This window comes from Mytilus galloprovincialis, chromosome 7 (assembly GCF_965363235.1).
Source record: "Mytilus galloprovincialis chromosome 7, xbMytGall1.hap1.1, whole genome shotgun sequence".
NCBI classification, from domain to species: domain Eukaryota; kingdom Metazoa; phylum Mollusca; class Bivalvia; order Mytilida; family Mytilidae; genus Mytilus; species Mytilus galloprovincialis.
In genome coordinates this window covers 54,063,354-54,088,006 of record NC_134844.1, presented here as the reverse complement: position 1 = coordinate 54,088,006, position 24,653 = coordinate 54,063,354, and the positions used below count along the sequence as shown (strand labels likewise).

The window sequence follows — 24,653 nt, the reverse complement described above, 5'->3', positions numbered from 1 at the left end:
TTCTGGATACTATCTTAAACAAGCTTCTGTCCAAGTTTGGTACAAATCCAGGATAGTATAAGAGAGTTATTAAAATTTTAAAAACTTTTACCACAGAGTGAATGTAATGTTTCCTGTCAGAAAAGTCCATTTATAAATAAAATACAAAAAAAAGGAATTTAATTTTTACAAATTCTACTTCTGGATACTATCTTATGATCATAAACAAGCTTATGTCCAAGTTTGGTAGAAATCCAGGATAGTTTAAGAAAGTTAAAAATTTCAAAAACTTTAACCACAGAGTGAATATTTGTGGACGCTGCTGACAATGTTAAAGACGACCTAATGTAAGATCGACATGTCTTGCTTTTTTTTTTTACTAAAGTCGAAGGCGCGACAAAAGTATAATTGTCGAAAATCTGATGAACCAACAAAAGCAAAATATAGAAAAGAGAGTAAAATGTCTTGTTTATAAGCAAATAAACTAAATGACCCCATAATTCTCATAAAAAAGTCACATAGTGTATTTTCAAATGTTTACAAAGTATACCTGTGTTTCATCATCCATAATGTCATCCTGTACATTGATAGTGGTGATTTCTGGTTCTGTTATTCCTTCCTTGTTTCCATCAACATCTTCATCCTTCATCTCAAACTGTGATTTGTCAGTCTTGATTCTCATTTTAATACTGAAGAAATAGATTACCATGAGGCATCAAATCAATACAAAGAATATAAGGTGTTCTTTAGATAAAACAAATTTGATCCTTAAAAAATTATAGTAAGTTTGGCGGGCATATTAACTAATTTGCAACAATTAATAATAGAGTCTTTCCCCCAAAAAAATAAAAATGAAAATAAATTAATCTTTTTTTTTTCTGCAGAGATTTGAAAAGCTGGTAATACACTGTCACGGAATAGAAGTTCCTTCATAATATAAGTTCCAAAAGGAATAAATATTACAGTATATGTTCCTAACGGAATAAATGGTATAGAATATTTGTTTCAACAGGAATAGGTATTATGACATTGTTCATAACAAAGTTTCCAGTGGAATTTCAGTTAGGCAGAAAAAATCTATGTTGACAACACACTGTGTTTAAGTAATCATTAGGTGAAAATCATATACCTAAAGCAATACTAAAACAATTAATTTCATTTTCCATTGCTAAACATAATCCATAAAACTTTCACTTAAGGTTCCAGTCTTTTGATTACTTAAGCCAAAAATGCTACTAATAATTTGCATTTATAGTTTACAGAGTAAAATTTACATCAACAGTTTCATACAAGTTCAAACTCAAATAAATGTATGGTGGGTCAGAAGGCACTTTTTATTTAATCTTGCCATGCATAAAATTATAATTGATTGTTATTACATTAAAATAAACAACACTGATCAAAATTTTAATTCAAATAATTCTTGAAAAGCCCAGAAAAAAAAGGAACTGAAAAAAAGACCTTGATTTTCTAATGAAAAATATGTGGTCTTATCAAAGGTATGACAAAAAAAAAAAAAAAAAAACAAAGAACAACAACAGAATAACTGTCACTTACGTGTGAAATGGCTGTAATAATAAATTTATATGCATTTACAGAAAACAAAACATTGAGACATAAAAAGAAAGTCCACCCAATAATGTTCAATGATTGGAAAATAATAAAACAACATAAATTCAACCTTATATTCCACAGCCATGTTAATTTAAAACTGTTTACCTTACCAAAAAAGCATTTGATCAACAGATTACTATATCATTTATATTAAAAATGCAAGTTATCTATCTTTTCTTTATCTAAAAGACAACATTAATTATCTAGACTAGGCCTAATTGGAACAACTAGAATTTTTCCTACACAGTGATTACGTCTTAAAAAATGTAAAGCCAATAGTAATTTTATCACTGATGTGTAATGAATCCAGGATCCATAACTCAGTCAACAAAGATCATGCAAAGTCTCAAAAATTTCTGAAGTATGGCAATGGTAGATTGAATGATTGTATGAAATTTCTTACAGTTGTAACATCTCCAACTTTAATATTCATAGGTTCTTCTTCAAACTGAAAGCTATCTGTTTGTGCAGCCTTGAAACCTGGAGGTTCATAATCACCAGGTGTAACTGAAAATATAATAGAATGAAATTCAAAACAGTGTGGCTGTGGCCATTGATTGACACATTAAATTCATCCATTGACTGGGACAATTTACGTGAACGTGTGTCTGTAACGACCACTGTTCATGAAGTATCTACGATAGACATTTAAACTGTGGGGTCACCAAAGGTTTCTTAACGCCTTTAATTATAAAATAATTCGAAAAATTAATCAGGAATAACCTTTATGTTTTGATTTATACAATTGATATAAATCAAAACATCGTGTTATTCCTGATTAATTTTTCTAATTACTTTATTAAGGTGTTGAGGACCTTTGGTGACCCCATAGTTTAAGTGTCTTTAAAAAGTACATAGTGAGCAGTGGTCGTTACATACAAACGTTCACCTAAATTGTCCCAGTCAATGGATGAATCTAATGTGTCAATCAATGGCCACAGCCACACTGTTTTGAATTTCGTTCTATATTGCTTAATATTTCAATACTTTATTTTTATTTCATAACAAACATTAGAAAATTTTGATTATGATTTTATGCAATAAAACTAAGACTACTGGGATACTTATCCACCCTTCACCATTATCAATTTTAATTTAACCTGAATATGTACCACATATTTGGCCTGGCTACAAACATGCCCATCATATGGAGTCTGTAAATATATATGTATTTCATCTAAAATGCATTCATTGGTCTTATCTTATGAGAGTTGCCTTATTGTCTTATTATGCCCAATTTCAAATATTTAAATATCAAGCATAAAATTTGACAAACTAATATAATGGTAAACATTGATCTTACGATCATCAAAGTAGAGAAGCTTCATAGTCATCATGACATCATCAGGTAATGACTTCAATGTTTGTGTCAACACTACAATTGTCCTCAAAAGTCTGATGGTTGCTTTCTTTGTCTCTGATGCTGAGTATGCACTGGATATTTTCTTGTCATTCCTGAAATGGCAAAACTTTCATAATCAAAAATGTTCAAGTGAAGATAACTTTTTAGATAGTGTTAACAAATTTGATAGGTTATATATGACTGTTTTTATTTATTTGAAATTCTAGAGGAGTAAATAAAGGATAAAATTAAAGATATTTATACATTGGCATATTCAGGGGGTTATTTTAATGGTTGGAACCCCTCCCCTAATTTTTTCAATAATTTTTTTCTTCAAAATTATGTGAACTTTTCATGTTCTAAGGGGTTGGAACCTCCATTTTCAAAATGACTGGGTCTGCGTCTCAAATACACAGTACATATACCCCAGTCAACTAATTTTCAAAAACACTTCAAAAAGTGTTTTGCTTTTATACTACTTTAAGCCATCATGTTATAACATTTTACATGTCTCCTCATGGTTGTATGTCTTTAGTGATGAGTTTTTACTTTTCCTTTATTTATTTCTTTAAATACATTTTAAAATATAATTTTTTAAATATGTTATGAAAATTCTTGCTGTCTGTTTTTATTTCATTGTAATTGACATGATTTTTGGTTACGCCATTGAGTTCGATCTTTTAATTTTAATCTTACAAAGGTCAATGTTCAAAAATGGTAATGCTGTTAATTTAAAAACAATGTGCCTTGACCAGTTTCCTTTCCTGTGAATATTTATACAAAAATAGGGGTACAGTAAAGTTAGTCCTTGCAGTAAAGGCTGGAAATAATAACTCAAATAGACTTTCTTACAATCAATCAAAAGACTTAAAACAGGGTCAGAAACTTCTTTCATCATTCAAGTAGTTCTAAAATCAATTTACTTGCCAAAGGGAAATAACTCAAAATTTTAAATGCATTATCCAATTGTGCAATGTAGGATAAAACACTTACTGATCCCCTTCCCCCCTATTAACTAAATTTGGGAAAAATTGATTGACCAATAAGGATATATGGACCATAATTTGGTATTCGGTCTTTGGTTTCTTTTTGTATCCTTTTTTATAAGTTCTAAAACTTTAACTTTTATTCTGTGGGTTATGTTGGTGTTAGAATAGTATTAATGGAACAATTGAGTTTTTCAAGAAAAAATTTATACATTTTGATTCACTGTTTACGTGACAGGAAACCAAACAGGAAACCAATCTTTATTTTCTTTATTTTGCACAATATATTTCAAAAGACATAAATGAACACCGTTACTAGTGTTACTTGCTTCATGTTTATATTTAAAATCTATTTTCGATGTTAGATTAAAGTTTTTTTTAAACGCGACAGGAAACCATAAGAAACCGAAAGCATTTTTTTAGTTTTATTTTATTGCAAAATCTGATTAAAATAATCTGAACAGTATACTTTTTCTTAAAATCCATCTTAAATGTAACAGTATTATAAAACTCCTAAATATGTGCTTGTTTTGAAAACAATTAGTACAATTTATTCAGAAATTTCCATATTTTCTTCATTGATACAGGATACCATAATCATTGTATCTTGATGTTTTAGCCAAAAAAATGAATTTATATTTGGTTTTGAAATTCCAGTTATATACAATTTATTCCAAATCATTGGCAATGTAAAATTCTTTAAATCCAGTAAAGAAAAAAACTTTGAACTTGGAATTAAAATCTTTAAAATAGGCACCATGTGATATTTGTGACCTGTACACCATCTACATGGTTTCCACATTTTAACCTACTTTAGTGGGCTAAAATCAATAAAATACTTCCTTTCAAGTCATGCATGGTAAAAGTTTACTTCTCCTTTGACAAGTTTGTTGCATTTCTGAAAAGTGTTTGCAGAACATGAATAAAAAAAAATAATAAAAAATTGTGACAAAGATACCAAATTTGTACATTCCAAGTGTAACGGTATATTAACATGTATTTTTTATTAACTTATCTTAATTCACCTAAATATCCAGTAATATTTACTGCAGAAGAAAAATCAATCCAACAAGCATCGGCACAATGATAAGAGACGTAATTTTGATTGAATTTTCCAAGGACCCTTTACATCGTTATCCGGAAACTAAGTGTGTTATATCAACATCTTCAAATCTGAAATCGATTTTGTCGTGCAATCTCCTTGAAAATTGTGTATTTTCCTTTTTGTAACAAGACGAAACAAGTCTACAGATTATGTTTGCTAACATCCCGTTGGAAACAAAAACAATGTTTAGACCTAGTATTTGTATATCCGGCCGTAAGGGCGTGATCACATGTTAGTCACATGTTTCACATATGACCGGAAATGATTAGAACTTAACGACAAAAACAATTTTAATAAAAAAAAGGAAATAACTGGACTTCTGTTTGACGTGTGAAATGTAACGCATAACGATTACGTCATTTTCTAACTTAATTATTACAAAGAACAAAACTAGAATGTAAATCATCTCTTGATTTACCTGTTTGAACATCTCGCGAGAGTTCATATTTGCATATTGATATAAAGAATTCTGTTACAACAAAGCAGATTACATCATCTAAAATTTGCGTTACGAAATCGGAAACGAAAGTAACGCCAGTGTTCTTACACCTGCTACAGAAATACTTATAGTTCTTGGCATTTTCTTTTGACTATTCTTATTGGTCGATGTTCTTTATTATTTGAAAGCAAAAGTTACGAATTTGCCGGTGACGATTATCTATAAATCAGTCAGCATTATGCACTTCGGAAGCAAAAAGTAACGTGAGAAACGACACAAAAATACGGTCATATAATCTTTGAAATTTGTTAAATTTCAATTTTTGTTCTTGGGAAGAGTAGCATACACTTGTATGTTGATAAAAATAAAGGCATCTTTAGATGTAGTTACAACTTTTCTTACAGAAATACACATTTTTATCACTTTTCTATCGTTATAGGAAACGAGCCCAATAGAAAATTATGGTCCATATATAAAATCGATGTCAATTAAACAAAACTTTCCGTAATTTTGACCCCAACCCCCAAACTATTTGAATTAAGTTTTTTTTATCCTTCATTGATTTTTTAGTAGCTAAAGCACAACTAAACATAGTTTTTGATTTCAACTTTGATTTAGTTTAAAGTATAACCACCTGTATATGTCAACTCCCCCTTCATTGGTGTAGGAAAACTTAAATGTGTACGACTCGATTACAGTCTGAAAAAAAAACAGTAAATAAAATGACAAAATTAACATTTCTCAACTATAAATATAACAAAGTACAATAACATCATTCTATTAACAAATAAAGGCAACTAAATAAAAAAAGATCTTCAGTTATACATTTGTACAAACAAAACTTCAGAACACTGAAGATTAGTTGTTGTCGCACATGTGTTATTTATATATAAATTTGACAATTTGTGCATGTATAAAACAAAAAGATAAGTGATTTAAATTAGCATTATTTACAAAATTTAGCATCTGGGTTAAATCAGTTGACAGAGAACAAATCTTTTTTTATATTTGATGCAGATTGCTATCCAATTTGTACTCATCATATTAAATGGTTGCCACAATTGCATGGATATACTTCCCTTCAATGGCACCTAAGATCATCCCAGGTTTTTGATAAGTTTTGTGTTGCTCAGTCTTAATATAATATTGCCTTTTATCATTTATTTTTTTTAATTTTTTCAGTCTTAACATTTCCAATGATTTTGTTCTGCTTCTCTTTGACTTAAAGACTTTAGATTCTGTCTTCAGTATTGTCCTCTCATCATGATGCAGCATTGAATGTTCTGCCAATATGACTTAATTCAATCGATCATGGTAAATGTGAAATTTTGTTGTACTTACATCAGGATCTTCAGGGTCAACATAGATCTAAAATGTACAAAAATGTTATATAAGAATACATAAAACTGCATGTTCTAGCCCTAAATCTGAATTGGTTTCATTTTCAATATTGCATGTACAGAATCTGTCCTTGCCAAAAATGGCAACAAAATAATAGATAAAAAAATTCTCACAAAAATCTGTTATAAGGCATCCAAGCATGGTTAAATAAATAAACTTTAATATATTAATTTATACCAATGGCTTTTCTATAATAATCATATTCTCATGTTGGTTTCAATGACAAACTTTATAGAACTCATGAATTAAAATAAGAAGTTTTACTGTATTTTTCATTCAAATCAGTTTGATAAATTGATGATCACTGTCAAGCAAACTATCCATAGTCAGCCAAATCAAAAGTCTAAGTTTTGTAAACGTTTTTTCTAGATCTTTTAAGTATTAAAAACTAAAATTTACAAATTGTTATCAGGGTGTAATTTAAAAGTTGAACTTACCGGTACATGTATTTAAGTTGAAAACTATGGAAACATTTCTATTTGATAAATTGTGTTTATTGTTCTTGTAGTCTGTCGTATGCTTTCTGAGAATAGCTAGAAAGAGTCCATCAGGAAAGCCTTAAGTCCTCCAATTGTTATATTTTTTTACAAAACCAAATCTACTTACCCCTATAATCAGCATTCTCAGCTGAAAAATAAAATAAAAAATTTACTTAAATTTATTCTATCTAGAATATATTTTGAATCTATATATATTAAAATACTTAAATGTAAAGATAATTATCTGAATTCTCTATAAAATCTCTAAATGAAGAAAAAGACAGGAGTGTATAACAAATCAATCACAGCATTATAAAACAAGAGCATCTGATCAACAGAACTAAAAAATTTATCTCTTAATAATAGACCTAAGCACAATAAAATAAATTGAAAATACCACTTTACAGACTTAGTGCATCTGAAGTGCTTTTTTGGAATTACCAGGCAAATATTTCATCCATATAATTCATATGTATTCATGTCATATAAATTTCAAACACACTGTTTTACAAAAGTCCAAAAATCAAAGGAGTAGGTCCGGTAAGGACCGATTTTGGCCTCAAATTTCAGGTTCATCTGACGAAAGATTTTGACCACTTTTTAAACACTTAAGTGTCTATTTTATTTGAATTAATTAGTTTATGTGAAAGATTTTAACAGATTTAGTCATTAAAAACGATCCGATTCAAGCTCAAATATGAAAAATCTACCTAATATGCCGAAAAATGTCACTTTTCAGATGGTTTTTGGTAAAAATGAAAGTGGCCACATCCGTGTTCATCCTCAACCTTTATATATGTTATGTATTATCATAAAATACAACTTACATTTCAATATTAAGGATGAACACGAATGCGGCCACTTTCGTTTTACACGAAAACCGTCTAAAATTTAACTAAAATGCTAGAATTATGAGGATTTCAGTAATTTAGCACGACTTAATGGTGCTAGTACAGGATATCTGTGCATTGTATTGTCAAAAACAGCCCATATTTATGTAGCAGAAGCATTCTTCTGTCCAATAAATAACTAAAGGTTTACATTTTAACAATTTTGTAAAACTGCTATATTTTGGGGCCAAAAAGGGGTCTTACTGAACCTACTCCTTTAAGACTGTTTCAAGTAAGCGACTTACATATTTCTTTTCAATGGCATCAAAACAGCCTTTCACCCATTTGATAACTTGACAAGCTCCTGGGCATGAACTATCATCTCTCAGTATCTTCAAGTTCAGGTCTTATAGCAGAAAACATGGATTAATTTAAACAGCTATTAGAAGTTATGAAACAAAAAACGTTGTCCTTAAACAGCTATTAGAAGTTATAAAACAAACAATTTTGTCCTAAGTATATAAAACAAAAATACAATTTCATATTTTTATTTTGTTTAATATTTAGTAATTGTATAAACTCAAAAAAATTCTTGACCCTGCTGCAAGAAACAGCATTCAAAAGTCTTGACTAGGAAAATTCTTCAAGCAAGACAAAAATGAAAGCTACCAAAAGAAAGCTTTTTCAGGTACAACAGCTAACTTAATTTCTAATCTATATTTAAACAATCAAAATTGGCATCATAAGCTATTGGTTTTGGAGTGTTTTTAAGTGTTTTTTTAAGTTTCTTAAAAGTTAGAAGAATTATTCAGTTGCAAAAAAACAGGCTCGTCTCATAGGCAATCAAACCATATCTACTTATTTTCATATCATTTTACATTGAATATTCTCCATAATGAAATCCAGGAAACAGTCACATCTCGTATAAAAACAACGTACCTTCTAAACACCTATCACCAAATGAATGCTCTGGGAAGATTGCTCGTAAATAGGCAATATTGGACACAGCTACAGCAACAAGCTTCTTTACAAATAAAGTTGACTGTTGTTCTGTCACAGTTTCATTTGGAAAAATGGCAGACCACTATTTATAAATATAAAATACATGGTCAGTTCACTTTTTCTTGGTGCATAGATCTTGAAGTAATGTTGATAATTGTCTTATTATATATATATATATATACATATGTAATTTCTACCCAGGATCAATATATTAAAACAGATATTGTCTTCTGGTAAATATTTGTGGTTGACATGATTTCTATCATAATCACTGGTTGAAATGCTGTTGGAATGACAATGATTTTGTTGATACACATTCATATACCGTAATTGATTAGAAAGGAGTTTATAAGCAACACATCAAAAACACTACAATTTTTAACACACCATGCAGTGAATATTTACTTCTTCCAGTCAGTGTTCTAGGATTCCCATTACCCGTTACCCGGGGTAAGTGGATTAGGACAACGGGTAAGTCATTTTTTAGCCTTTGTCAATTTTCAAGTTCGGGGAAGCCGAAAAACTCTTGAAATTTCCCGGTCCTCTTCAATTTTCCCATATCTGCTTTTTATTTTTATTAAATCACAAGAAAAAACTTTGATAAAAGATCGAAGATTTTGTCGATGTCTATCGGCGCTTTTATTCAAGCACTCGTTTACTAGGTGTAATCAAGCTCAAAAGAGACCACATTCTTCTCCTATCATTCTAAAAGTCGGTCACGGTGTCGGTAAAATCGGAAAATCCGGATTGATAACTGGTGCTTAAATCGGGACATAAACGATTTTTTTTCTTGTCATCGGAGGAAAATAAACTTACAGTTGCATTTATTATAGCTCTTAATAAATGACATAGTAATAACTATAACATATAACGCATTGGTTGGCGGATTTAACTTTTAGATGTGGGTAAGTAATTTTTTTATTGATCTTACCCGTGGTAAGTCAAGGTGCCAAAAAAATCCTAGAACACTGTCCAGGAGGAATAATTTTATAGTTAACCTTTCATGTAACAAGTTATGAATGACGATAGTGAATTCCACAAGTCAAGAGAGCAATTCTGAACAGAAATTTTCAAGACAAAATATAACCTAAACGCATCATAAAATCATGATGTTCAGTGGTTGTCGTTTGTTAATATTCTTCATAAATGTTTCTTGTTTTACATTTTTTATATTGATTAGACCCTTGGTTTTCCTGTTTCAATTTATGGTTTTACACTAGTCATTTTTGGGGCCCTTTATGTTCGGTGTGAGCCAAGGCTCTGTGTTGAAGGCCGTATGTTGACCTATAATGGTTTACTTTTAAAAATTGTGACTAAGCGTGGTCTCATTGTCACTCAAACCACATCTTATATCTACTGCACTTGTATAGATCTAAGGGTGGATATGATATCATTTGCGCTTGAGTTCTTTCCCTTTGTCTGTATGATGGATTGGTAAATGCTTGTTTGATTAACCAAATTGAAACATGCAGAACAAACAAGTCTGATTAAAATTCCTAATCTAGATGTTGGTGTAAGTGATGAATACAGCAAGGCTTAAAAATGAAACGTTCAGAAAACTACTGATGTACTAATCTAGCGATCAGTACATTAATGTGGCAACAAAAGGGAAGTTACTCTTGCTTTAATGTTGTACATCAAAACCCTTGTCTATAGAGCTTTAATTCTTACTGTACTGGTCTTCTCCTGTGTTCTCTGCATCTGTGCTGTAGACATCTAAAAATAAAATAAGAAGAGTATCTATTAGCATTGTTTTTTAGTTTTTGTGAGGGCTTATTTCTGTTTCAAGGTTGTCTTGTGCATCTTCTCTAGCCAATGGTTTCAAGCTGGTCCTCTAATCTTCACCTGTGGCCGGTTAAGATACGATTTGTGTATACAGCTTTGAACTAGCTATCTTGCAACCAATAGAAGTCATGCTTAATCAAGACTACATTATTCTTGACCAAATAATCTTCAGTTTGGATTTGAAAAAAATGTATCAGTGTTACAAAATTTCATTTAAAAATTGAATGCTCTTTTTTGTAAATTTATTGGGGTGTAAAAGCGTTGACCGAAGTACATTTTGTATGTGCGCACGGTTAATGCTTTTACAACCCTATAAAGTTACAAAAAAAAGCATTCAATACTTATAATTACATTTTTACCTATAGGATCATGAAAACACGCCTTTAAGTTTTATCAAGTTTTTATTTCATTTACCTGTGCACTTTATTGTGGGACCTCGTGTCATCATGAATGAAAAGTTTTATTGTGTGATACAACTGCTTAAGGAATAACACGTGATGTGAGTTAGACAATCAGAATAACGTATAATGGTGAAACATACATTTAATGTAATTATTAAGCAATAACCAGAAATTTATATGCTAACTTTCCAACATTTTCAATTAGTTGAGATTAGAAATTAGAATTAATATTGTCATTACATAGTCATGATAGTGTCCAGCTATGTTTCAGGGGTAAAGACTTGTACATGGCACAATTTGTAAGTGGCACAATTTGTAAGTGGCAGTTGTTTATATAATATGTCACCATTCACATATGATCAACATAAAGGCGTTTTTTAATTGGATACAGTCATATGTGATTGTAACCAAAATAAATTGATTGTTATGATTGTCATGGATCAGAACTTCTTCTTAATATAATTATAAATAATCTGACAAAGGCAAAAGGAGAGGAAGCAGATTGTCAGCCTTGGCTTTCAAAGATGTGTATAAACAATGTATGTATTAAGGTATTTTCTTGACCCAAAAAAAGATTGATGAAGTATCTATAAGGTTATACTGGGGTTTTTTTTGTAAAAAGAAAAATATTCTAACTCTCAACTTTGAAATGAAAAATATTGTGATGAGATAGACTTTGCCCTTGGCCAGTTTCAAGTTTGTGCTTGATTGATATGAACATCTTTTCATTTGTATATATAAAGATTGCTAGATATCTAAAATTTTGATTGTTGCTCGCCTTTATTTTGTTGTGTTTTATGTGTGCATGCTACAGATCAGAAGGATAAGAACAATGGCTCAAAAAAATTTCAGTGTCTCTTCAAAAAATTAAATATTTCATCCGCTATATTATTTAACCATTTGCTTTCGTCAAATGAGGCCTAGCTTAGGTGGGTGGATTTTATGATTTACCAGCTGACTGCATCATATGTACTCTTTCTGATGCTTATTGCTATTTGTTCAACAAAATTGGACACCACAAAGGTTCGCATATATTTTTGACTTCACAGTAAAAATCACATGATGCCAATATGGAAAAGTGATTGTTCAGTGTTGTACAAGAGACTGATGTCAAAAGTTCAAGAGTTGCATGCAGATTCTCTAGTCAATAAGCAGAGATTTCCAGAGAGTTATAAGGCCATGGAAAAATAATTGATGGTTTCCCTAACCCGACCGGGTCATTTTTTTTTTATTTTTTTTTTTGCAGAGACAACTTAAAGTGTTGAAAATATGCAAAAGCCTGCCTGCCGGGTCTATAAAATTTTCCCATGTTTAAAAGGGGAAACCAACAATTAATTTTACAGGGCCTAAAGGTGTATTGTATATTTTACTTATGTAATCAGACATCATGACGAAGACTGAAGATGTTTTGAAAGACTTATTTAATTTTCTGGTGATGCCTTCCTGAATTCTATGCCAAATTAAAATAAGTTTTCTTATCTTGTGCACTGTTTTGTGTGTTTTGTTTTTTTTTTTTTATATAGTTTTCATATTGTATGAGTGTCCCCAGAGCTTATGTTTGTATTTTAAATCAAGGATTTGAACTTGGTTAAATCAAAATGAAGTTTTTCTTATTCTAATATTTTTCATCAAACACGGATTCATGACATGAGTGATGGCTGAAACAGTCACACTCAAACTTCGAAGACACAACCTTGGCCTCATTAAAACTATACCTTTGTATGTCGTTGTCTGTTCTTTAGAAAGAAGTTACTTGCACCTAAAGATAATTTCTGAACTCAATAAATAGCGCAGACGACCAGCATCCACCCTCCTTTATTCAATCGAACCTTGTATAGCAGACGACAAAAATTCGCGGGTTCGCGTGCTTTTAAATGATTGAAGAAGCAAGGCAAATTGTCGATATCTTAAGCGCATTGGAGACACCGTTCCTTCGACCGGAAGAAATCTTTCGAGCAATCGTTGCTATCACAACATTTGAATACATCCGGTAAGTTAGTGTGTGTTTATTTCAAGTTCTTCAGGTCTCAAGATCTCAAAAGGTAAAAAGCCCTATACTTACTTATTGTACAAAAAACATTGAATTTGATTGTTGCCATAACGAAAAGCTTTCATTTAGTTCCGTGACAAAATACGACCATTGTTATCTGCAGTCTTCACTTACTTCAAGCATTTCAGAGAATTTATTTTATTATTTATAGTTTTAACGTACGTAAATCTCATAAGATTGATTAAAGAAACAACACCTTTAGTTTACATGATATGGTAACTGATCAATACACCTTATCGCTATTTGTCTGCCATTACTGGATATCACACAGGTTCCCGTAAATTTTTGACAAAAACTAAATATCTGACGCCACAATGGAAAGTGATTGTTGTATGCTCCAAAACTAAAGTTCAAGCGGCCGGGTCAGCCGGGATTAGCGATAAGGTGTATAAATTTTCCATGCAAAACACCATTTTGGGACATAAAAAATATCTAAAAGTGCTCTAACACCACTGGCACTGACACTTTACATGTACATGTAAATGTAGAATATTACCATATTAACCTTTCAGTACTTATACATCTGCATTGTATGAAAATTCATCAGCACATGTCTTTGCTAGTTGATGACTATTCCGAGATAACTCTGACGTCCAACAGCTGTTTTGCCAGACAAGCTGGGGCCGTGGAACGTCAGAGCTCGTCCCATATCAAAAAGTGGATATTTGCCCATCCAAAATATATGCGCTGCTTCGTTGCTTCTGGTGCCAACTAACAGCCTTAGATTTTCATGTAACCATGAGAAAAAAGTGATGATATATACAAATGACAATAATCTAACTCCTTGTACATTTACGATGCAAGTAATCTAAATGTCTGAGAGCTTCAGATTGTTAACGTGGTTGCACTAAATGCTTCATACCAATCTCCTGTAAAGGAGGTGAAAAATAGTGGTTGGCTACTAGATGTTAAACATCGATCTCCTATAAAGGAGGTGAAAAAGTATAGATATTTGCATATTTGAGTGAGGTCGAGAAATCTCTCGTAACTTGACCTCCTTTTGAAAATAAAAGTTAAAAAAAATCACAGGTTCCCCAAATGTTATACATGTAATGTCTTATAATACTTCTCCTGTTTGGGATAATTTAGCGCAAGGAGGACGTACACATTTATTTATTGCAATGTGCAAATTTCATAAAAGGCAACAATGGACTTTTTTCTTGAAATTTTGGTTAGCAACTTAATTTTTACTGGAACTTTTGTCATGTTCAGTTGTTGCGGACAAATAGCGATAAGGTATATTGATAATTTTAATTTTGATATAATGCTAAGGACCTTGTTTTTACATTTTATCTCTATTTGAAAATCTGTGCAGCTTGACTTACAATCACATTTTCAAAACTGGTGAGTCCACAGATGCATCAAGATTGAAATATTTTGTATAAACTGAACACAGTTAAACACAAATATCATCATTTTATAGCAAAAATTTAAAAGTGATCTGAATTTGATTTCATTTCATTGCTCTGTTTTGAAATGGAGACTAAAATATTACTTTATATTGCAATAAAATATTTTCTTCTTGCTGTTGGACTCGCCTTCAAAAATCCTTAGCGAGAACCCTGACTTTTCCATTGTGGCGTCAGATATTTTCTATTATCGTCCTTCCCTACGTCTATATCACTCTGCTCTGTCGCTCAGTAATTCTTGTATCAAGACTTCAAAACGAGACCAGGCATTATTAGCGACATCACAATGTGAGAGGAGAAGTTATCAGCGACGTCACAATGCGAGAGGAGACGTTATCATGCTTGCTTTCGTCAAGCGTAAAACTGTCTTAGGGAGAGGAAAAAAGACCATTAATAGAACGATAAACAGATAATCGGGTTTTCTAAGTATAGATATCGTAAAATATCAGCCGCTCGACACAACGTGAAACTTTTTAGCTCGTTCGCTACGCTCACTCGCCAAAAAGGTTCACATTGTGGCTCGCGGCTGATATTTTACGATATCAATGTGTAGAAAACCTGATAATCTATACTTATTGGGAACTGCTGTAATGTCCAGTAATGCAAATAGCAATAAGGTGTACTGTTTCCTCCTAGATGTATTTTGGTTATTTTTATTATTGCCTATTGGGTTGCTGTTGCATTGTATCTCCTTATATCGTGCTGGTTATGAAGTCCTTTTAAATTAGAAAAACAAACTTTAAAAAAAAATCCTTTTAATTTTTAGGAGAATCCTAATTCCAAAATGCCTACCAATCCAGATGAGCCATACTACTGCTCTCAGCAGATTAACATTCCTCCTCAGCTACCAGACATACTCAAACAGTTTACAAAAGCTGCAATCAGAACACAGCCAAAAGATGTTTTAGCATGGTCTGCTGCGTAAGTACACTTTGAGTTGTCTAATTAAACTATAAATATTGAGATGTTTTCATTAGGAATTTAAAATAAAAAATATCTTTTTCTTTTTAATTTAGGGAAACTGAAATTTTAATTTTGGGTTGTGGGAGAGGGGGTAGTACAATTTGTCTAACTAAAGAAACCTATTTAAAAAAGATTTGGTGGTATTTTTTTTTTATCTTTTTGTCTTTAGAAAAATTATCTATAGAGGTTGTAATTTGTAAATCAGATCACTGAAAATCATAGTCTTTTACTATAAATAAGTTATAACAATCAACCATTATTTTAACTAAAACTCTTATTTAAAAGTCTTTTAAGAAGTATATTATATGTTATTCAGGTCTCAGACAGGGTATATACTGTGACATTCCCGGCTTAGAGTTTATATCCCCTGAGCCGAAGGCGAAGGGGATATAAGCCCTAAGCCGGGAATGTCACAGTATATACCCTTTCTGAGACCTGAATTACACATATATTACGGATTACCCCTGACTTAATGTTATTTTCCAGTGCAGGTATTTGTTGACAACACATATATATTGAAAAACCCAACCTGATATGTTCGGCATACGTGAAGGATTTTCTAATTTGCTGTGAACATAATTTTATCGTGTATGTTATAATTTATAATAACACTTTTAACATTAAATTTAAGTATTAAAAGTGTAAAATGCGTGATTTTGTATCAAAAATGTATTATTGACTGAAGCACGTCATTATTTTCCCTCTGTGAGCCTCTGACAGTCTGATAGCTTTTGACTACGTCACATAGTAACCGGTGTTATGATGACGTTTTTGAGGTTCTAATTGGGGATAAAAACGTCGTATATACCCCGTCAGTTTCCTGAATATATACTGACATCTCTGTGCTGTTATCCAATCACAAACCTCGACACATTTGTAATCCGTAATATATATATATATATATATGTGTGTATTAATCTTTGTTTAGATACTTCCGATCAATGTCTAAAGGAGAAACACCACCTGTAAAAGAAAGGTTAGAGATGCCAGTAGCAACACAAAAGACAGACACAGGCTTAACACCAGGTTTACTCAGAGTTCTTAACAGACAGGTACTTTTTCAACAGATATGAGACAGTACATGTATATATATATTTGTTATAATTTTAAGTTATAAAAAGGTTATTAACACCAAGTTTACTCAGAGTTCTTAACAGACAGGTATTTTTTAAACAGATTTACGACAGTTTTATATCAGTTAAAATTTTCAAATAAAAATAAGTTATTTACAAAAGACAGATAGAAATGTAAAAAGACAAATAAAAAAAGTTGTGTCACTGTGTAATTCTTATTCGTGTCATGCTGATATTTCAAACAGAATAACATGGAAAAAAAACTCAAAAACAATACTGAAATCACTTGAGGTGGTATGAGTGCCAATGAGACAACTTTACATCATTATCAGAGAATATGATTATGTAGTAACTAACTTTATTTGCATTGATTTTTAAAATATAAATGATGGTCATGTAAAAGCAATAAACCATGTAACATACATGTATATTAACTAGATCTATTTGCATTGATTTTTAAAATGATAAACGATGTAAACGCAATGAAATGTGTAATGAATATATTTTTTTGTTTTGTTTCAGCTTGGTCCAAAGAAACAAGTACCATTAAGTTTGATAGAAGAGAAATGGAATGATTTGGCTTTACCTAAAGAACAGTTTGATGATATGGTCAGAATCGGTAGTTTTGGTGGCGATGTGGAATGGAATAAATTCTTTGCATTATGTGCATCAACCTTAGGAGAGGTAAGATACACTACAGATCATGTGGATTTTATTTTTTCCACCTGTCCATGTTGACAGTGGATGGAAAATTGTAAAATGTTTAGAATTTTATCTGTGACTACTTTCCTTTAAATTATACTTTTTATTTTCCATCATAAGAATTGAACTTACTAGACATTGGAAAAAACTTTCAAAATATATATATTCAAACTAAGGTAAAATTCTCAGTTGACAATTGACAGCATTGGGTTGGCCATGATGTTTTAGTTAGAATGACAAATCTACAGGAGTTGATCTTCTGTGTTTTTTTTCAAAATAGCAGTATAATTTACGTATCTGCAGTCATACTATAATTCAGGAGTTATCTGTCTTTATATAGAAATTTTCATGTTTTTTATAGTGATTTGAAATTTTTTAAACTGTTACATAAGTTTCTGATATCATCCTTTACCAGGACAGAAATAATTCAAACCAAAAATAAAGGATCCAAAATAGTGAAAATCGAAAAATATTTAAGGATCATAACAAAAAAGGACTTTGTTTATTTCGTCATTTGGTCATTTTTTGTAGACTTGTCGCATTGGTAATTGTTCTGCATCATCTTATTTTTATATTAAACTGTCCAAGAAATTTTTTTAAGACTTAGTTTAGAATTAACAATGTATGTAAACAAATTGGCCTGAAAAAAAAATCAGATTTGACTCACTCTTAAATTAGAATTCAGAAGTATTTCTTGACACATGTATATTAAAGTTTGAATAATTGTTTCCAGCACTCGCTGGTTTGGTACCACTCGCTGGTTTGTTTTCATTAAAATTTAACTAAATTTCATTTATTTCCAAGAAAAAGTTTGTTTAGACAAAAGAAAATTCATCATGCCTGTTATTGTGGTGATAATTGTAATATATTGGTTCTCTGAAGATAATTTAGGCAGGAAGGACAATGTTGATGGTGAAAAACTACATAAAAGAGATTTAATCTGACAGAATAATTTCCCAGTTTCCTTGACATGAATTTATTAATCTATTATGATTGAAATTTAGATTCAAAGTAAAAATATTCTCATATGACCGCTTTTTAAAGGTAGATCAATTTATTTTAAATGTTTAAATTTTTAAAGTTTTTTTCAATTAATGTTGTTAAAAGTAAAAAAAAATTAATCTCATTAACAATGTATATGGGGTTTTTTTTTTATTCTCTAGCATACATTTTACAATGGCTTCAAAACTGATTCTTAGAGTTAGAGAACAGTTTGAAATGAATCATCATTCATTTTACCAATAACTAAAATTCCAATACATGTGGGCTGTGAAAACAACTGCTCTGTTCATAAGAAAAGAAGACGGAAGCTGGTTTTGTTTTGACTTGAATGGTTTATTGTTTACTTGGATGAAAATTTAAATGAATTGGCAAATCCCACATTTTCTTGACAATATCCTTTAAATGGTATTACATAATTTCATTCCAACTTGATTAATGTCATCTTAAAGAGTCTCTAAGAGTAAAACATTCCATTATTACAACTGTAATGAACTGTTACTTGTTGTCAACAAGTGGTTTAGGCCATGTTAGAGTAATTTTATGTTTTCCTTAATCCATTTTTTTTTTAACCTTGCACTTTTATACCTGTAGATCATTGGTGTGAATGTATAAAATTTCAAATTAGACAAGAAAGCAGACAGGGAGTGTTCATGTTACAATATTATAATTTTAAATGAAGTAAATATATGTATTTTCCTAAATTAGTTTAAGTGTATAAAATTCTTTATACACAAAAATTCAATAAATCAAATACACTAGGTTGATCCAGTTTTATTTCTTATTGCATTGTGCTCTCAATGCTCATATTTTAGAATTGATGATTACATGTAGCTATTCTATAAATGTTTTTTTTTTTTGAGTGATTTGTTGATGTAGCATAAAATTCACAAATAGCATAAAATCATGAATGTGTCAAACTTGGATTTTCTCTTGTATGAATATACAATAAAGTAAGAAAATTAAGAAAAAACTTTTTCACTGTGATGTTAACTAACAGTATTTTATTCTTAAAACTGTCCCACAGTATTTGTGTTATGCGGTAGGTTCATTTGATCTAGAAATGAAAGATTAAAAATCACCTTAAATTAGTTATCAAGCTCTGTTTTCTGATGCAATTTACTGAAATTGATCAAGATTTCAATCTAATTTGGCTAATCAAGAAATAGAATAAATAAAAATGAATTTGAAATCTCAATCCTTTTCACATTATTTATGTCTATAGAAAACAATAAACTTTAAAATATTTTTTCATGGCCCTAGAATTTCAGAGATAAAGATAAAAAAAAAAATTTCGTAAAAAAAACTTAGTCAAATTGAATAGTTTTGAAGATTGATAATGACAAATTTGCCTAGAGACTGCAGCCAAATTAGATTGAAATCTTGATCAATTTTAGTAAATTGCATCAAAATCCAGAGCTTAATAACAAATTTAAGGTGATTTTCAATCTTTTTTCTTTTCTGCAAAAGATGAAATTACTCAAAATAGGCACTGATTTTGTTGCTTTGAGCCTTATGGGTATGAAACAGTACAGTTTACTATTAGATTTGTAATTGGTATGTTTCCCAAGAGAGTTGTAGAAAAAAGAGGTAACATCGATTTTGAATTATGTCATATACAATGTATATTGGCTGAAATGGAAAATCTGGTCTAGTTAGAGCAAGATTTGTATAGGGTCTTTCTACTGCATAATTTGATCATATATTTTTTTAGGGGGGATTAAGTGTTTCAAATTAAAGAATTTAATGAATATGTTTTAAGTTGGTTTACCGGTATTGATTCAAGTTGAATGCATGTGCACAAAATTAGGAATCTATTCATAATGACCATTTTATAATACATATGTGTATTTCTATTCTTTTGTTGGGTTGTTGTCTCTTTGACACATTTCCATTCTCAATTTCATGAGTGTTTATATTAGTTCTTTCACCATTCAAATGTGATGAAATGTTTGCCATAAATACTGAACAAGATAAATTAAATGTTGTTTTGATGTTGAATTTACATTTTTGTTTAGGGCCAGCTAAAGCATGCCTCTGGGTGCTTGAGTTTCTCGCTGCATTGGTGGCCTTTGGCTGTTGTCTACTCTTTGGTCGGGTTGTTGTCTCTTTGACCATTTCCATTTTTCAATTTTATTACATGTAGTATTTTAATGATCATGAGCATTTTACCCCATAGTGAAGCAAATATTGAAATAATAATTTTGTCACTGTCTAGGTGTTCTAAACAACAGCTGTTATATCCTGATTGGTCTTTAAAACAGCAAGTTATGAATTTAAACATGAAATAATGAATGTACAAGATGAATGAGGACATACTATATTGGCACTTAATTGTCTTTAGTTGGAGACTTTTAATTGGCTTCTACATATGGATTTTTTCTTTTTTTTGGGGGGGGGGGGGGAGATGGGTCCTGTTGAAACTTTCATAGTACGTCATAATCATTTACAGATAAATTCAATGTATTTTTAATTCTACTGACATTTATGTATTTTTCAGACAATATCCGATGCAATGAAAACAGTGTGTGAAATATTAACAGCTGATCCAGATGGTGGACCAGCTCGTATACCTTTCCAATTGTTTAAAGATATTTATCAATACCTTGCACAGATAGATGGAGAAATATCACAACAACAAATAAATGAAGTTTTCAGTTACCTTAAATATGATGTGTAAGTATTCAAAGTAGGAAGAAAAGGGAGGATGGGGATTTTTGAAAAATATTATTTCTCAATGAAAGTACACAAATATTTGAATTAAATTATTTCATTTCATATTTGAGGATTTATACAACCCAGTCTTAGGATAAAATAATGCTTGAACTGAAATTAAAATATAATTAAATTAGCCATTCCTTAATGTAATGCATTCTGGGTAATATTCTCAAAAGTGTACACCAAAACCATTGCGATTTGGTTAAAAACATTTTTTACATTTTTACCATGGAGATTCAACCAATGATGTCACATTATTTTGGGTATAAGCAATTAAATTACCCATAGTCCTTTAGGTTCTGATCAGTGACCTCTAAAAATTATAGGAATTTTATTTGGATTAATAGAGCTAAGTGAACTTCATCGAAAAATAAAAACGTATTACATGTTTCTGTTTTATTCTTTGAGATACATGTATAGTGAATCAAAAATTTGGAATACCAGTCTATTAATGTAAAGAATTTACATGACAAGCCTTTATTTATAAATAACTCACATCAATTTCATCTGAAAACAAATCAAACAATCAAATCTGCAACACTTCAAATCCAATAAAATGTCCTTGTTCTGTTCTATTTTCATCCAACATCGTTCTTCTATCAATTTTCGGTTCCTTGTTGCATCATGTTATGTTTGCACAAATTTTTATTTCTGCCAATAAATCATCTTTGTAATTGTTCTATAAATGGCTACGGAAATTATCTTTTCGCTACTTACATTTCCCCATGTTTACGAAGACAAGTATTTATCTTTATCCTAGGTTGAAAAATCTGATGAAAACATGTAAAAGATTGGTAATGAATTTGAAATTCAATCTATTCTTTGACATAAGAGTTTGAACATGGTCTGTGTGATATTTTGTTTATTAAATAAAGCCCCTCATAATATGATTTTTAACCACAATTATGACAAGAGTTTGGATCAATACAATCTATTACAATGTTCCTATAGCAGTTTGAGATGAAGTATTGCAATGCTACGATTTCAATTAGCTTTGGTTACCCAGAATACATAAATAAAAGCATATGTAATTTGTAATTGTCCGATAAATGTTTATTGTTTAATTGTTTGGAGAAAAGTGATGGGCTTTGATTGATGATGGATATAATATGTTTTCCCATTTTTCAATAGATTTGCTTTAAGATTATCTATTTCGGTTTTATATCAAATTACCATTTATAATCCAGAATGTGCAATGAAGCTATAAATAATATATGAGTTGCATATGATTCCTTCATCAAAGATTTCAAGTTCAGAATAAATATTTCACAAATATACCGTTTAGTGTGCCATTTCAGAATCTTATACAGTATTTTCAAAAGCATGTTTCAGTCGCGGATCCAGAAATTTTCATAAGTGGGGGCCCACTGACTGACCTAAGAGGTGGCCCGCTCCCGTCACGCTTCAGTGATTCCCTATATAAGCAACCAAATTTTTTCCCAAAAAGGGGGGGACCGGGCCCCCCCTAAATCCGCCTCTGTGTTTTCTGTCTCTAAACACCAAAATATTTAGAATTATAACTTCTAAAATATCAAGGTTCACCACATCATTTCTCACTATTTTCATTTTAAGAATTAAATAACTTGTATAAAAAAAGGAAATGTGGTATGATTGCCAATGAGACAACTATCCACCAAAGTTCATATGAAGTGCATGCAAGCAATTATAGACAACCATTGGTCCTTCAACAATGAAAACAAATCCATACTGTATTGTTGGCTATGTCGGCTAAAAAGGCCCCTACTTGTTTAACAGTCAATTACAATACAATCACAGTTTTATCACATTCAATAAAAAAAACGATTTTTTACAAAACAAATTTGAAAATAAGTTTATAACACATATACACATCTTTTGTTCACTTTATTAGATATGTGACACATACACTTTAACTTTTCCTTTGCCACTTTTCTATTGATTTGTATTTATTTAATTTTATTTTATATTTTCAGGGATAAACAAGATGGATATGTACAACCTAGAAACTTCTTAAGTCCTGAGTGTCCTAAGTTGTCAGCAGCATAAATAAACCTTGTTTTTAACTTTATTAATGTTTTAGACTTTGTATTATATTACTACAGAGAAATTCAATCTGTCTCTTATGTTTCCCACAAACACAACTTAAAAAAAAAAGGAAAAATAAAATGTTATTAGAAAGTTATATAAAAACATTTACTATAGAAAGGGAAATAACTCTTGAGTAATAGAATAATGATGAAAGGGGAATAACTCTATTATGTACAATCAGATCTTCTCTGAGGACCAGTGTCTGAAACATTTGTTATATTATTGAACTATTGTATTTTGTACATAAGATGCATGCAATCTACAAATAAATTATATTGTACAGGTTATGGTTATTCATATATGCCAAATAAAAATCAGAGGCGGATTTAGGGGGGGGCCAGGGGGCCCAGGGCCCCCCCTTTTTGGGAAAAAATTTGGTTGCTTATATAGGGAATCACTGAAGCGTGACTGGAGCGGGCCCCCTCTTAGGTCAGTCAGTGGGCCCCAACTTATGAAAATTTCTGGATCTGCCACTGAAATGCATAAAAGGTTGGGAACTATACCACTTCAATGATATGGTAAAGTAAACTCTTTCACTAATGATTATCATGATTTCTGAGTGAGGCTTGGTGAAACAAAAGAATATTAGTAATTCTGGACTTTCGCTTTTATATATATACAAACTTTGTTTATTAGTTAAGTAATTGGTGCTTCTGTGCAATACAAAACTGTAGACTATTAAATTGGTATTTGCTATTTATCAGCTTTGTAAAACTATTGATTTGGTATCTTCTGCTTGTTCAAATTTATACCTTATTGGATTGGTATTTATGCAAAATTATAAATTGGTATATGCTGCTTCTATGGTTATGCAAAAGTATGGACTGCTTAATTGGTCTTTGTAGCTTCTCATTTTTTCTACAACTGTAAGAATATTAATTTTGTAAATGCAACTTGTCTCACAGTCTGTTAGATTTAGAAGTCTTAAATTGATGCTTCTTAAGTATGTGAAGCTATAGACTGTTAAAGTTGGCATTTGTTTCTTCTCTCATATGCAAAGTTATCACCTATTAAATTGATATTTGCTACTCCTCTGCTATGCAAAACTACTGTATTCACTTTTAAATTGTTTATTTCTTCTTTTCTGCAATGCAAATCATAGACTGTTAAATCAGTACTTTCTGTTTATCTGCTATGCAAAACTATGGTTTATCAAATAAGTAATTGATGTTATTCTGCTATGCAACAATAGTGACTACTAAGTTGGTATAAGCAGTTTTGCTGTTATGAAAAACTTTAGACTATTGATCTGTGTTGCTTCTCAACTTTGCAAGGCTAAATGGACTAGAACATTGGTATTTGCTACTTC

General features: G+C 30.8%; 2 protein-coding genes across 3 annotated transcripts in view; one reads left to right on the top strand and one right to left on the bottom strand.

Annotated features, from left to right (window-relative positions):
- Positions 1 to 13,338, bottom strand: part of LOC143083287 (uncharacterized) — a 37,051-nt gene extending 23,713 nt beyond the window's left edge. Inside the window, exons 1-11 of the mRNA XM_076259559.1 lie at positions 13,079 to 13,338; positions 10,849 to 10,893; positions 9,115 to 9,259; positions 8,481 to 8,581; positions 7,473 to 7,493; positions 6,807 to 6,833; positions 6,100 to 6,164; positions 2,897 to 3,048; positions 1,997 to 2,100; positions 1,537 to 1,547; positions 530 to 668 (exon numbers count right to left, since the gene is read on the bottom strand). Of these exons, the coding sequence (XP_076115674.1) occupies positions 530 to 668; positions 1,537 to 1,547; positions 1,997 to 2,100; positions 2,897 to 3,048; positions 6,100 to 6,164; positions 6,807 to 6,833; positions 7,473 to 7,493; positions 8,481 to 8,581; positions 9,115 to 9,259; positions 10,849 to 10,893 (810 nt within the window). The 5' untranslated portion in view covers positions 13,079 to 13,338. The remainder of the gene's footprint in view (positions 1 to 529; positions 669 to 1,536; positions 1,548 to 1,996; positions 2,101 to 2,896; positions 3,049 to 6,099; positions 6,165 to 6,806; positions 6,834 to 7,472; positions 7,494 to 8,480; positions 8,582 to 9,114; positions 9,260 to 10,848; positions 10,894 to 13,078) is intronic.
- Positions 13,083 to 23,629, top strand: LOC143083288 (ropporin-1-like protein). 2 transcript variants are annotated; one of them, XM_076259561.1, is made up of 6 exons: positions 13,083 to 13,353; positions 15,589 to 15,743; positions 16,714 to 16,837; positions 17,381 to 17,542; positions 21,060 to 21,235; positions 23,230 to 23,629. In XM_076259561.1, the coding sequence occupies exons 2-6, from the start codon at positions 15,607 to 15,609 to the stop codon at positions 23,300 to 23,302; spliced, it is 672 nt and encodes a 223-aa protein (XP_076115676.1). In that variant the 5' UTR covers positions 13,083 to 13,353; positions 15,589 to 15,606; the 3' UTR covers positions 23,303 to 23,629. The 2 variants fall into 2 exon arrangements, with proteins under 2 accessions (XP_076115676.1, XP_076115675.1); XM_076259560.1 differs by having other exon boundaries at positions 13,305 to 13,405.
- The last annotated feature ends 1,024 nt before the right edge of the window (positions 23,630 to 24,653 follow it).

What these genes read in the sequence shown, in the direction of transcription:
- LOC143083288 (XM_076259561.1), top strand. Translation starts at nt 15,607, where the DNA reads ATGCCTACCAATCCAGATGAGCCATACTACTGCTCTCAGCAGATTAAC. An exon ending in TCAGAGTTCTTAACAGACAG is followed by an intron (nt 16,838 to 17,380) that starts GTACTTTTTCAA and finishes GTTTTGTTTCAG; the next exon opens with CTTGGTCCAAAGAAACAAGT. An exon ending in AGTTACCTTAAATATGATGT is followed by an intron (nt 21,236 to 23,229) that starts GTAAGTATTCAA and finishes TTATATTTTCAG; the next exon opens with GGATAAACAAGATGGATATG.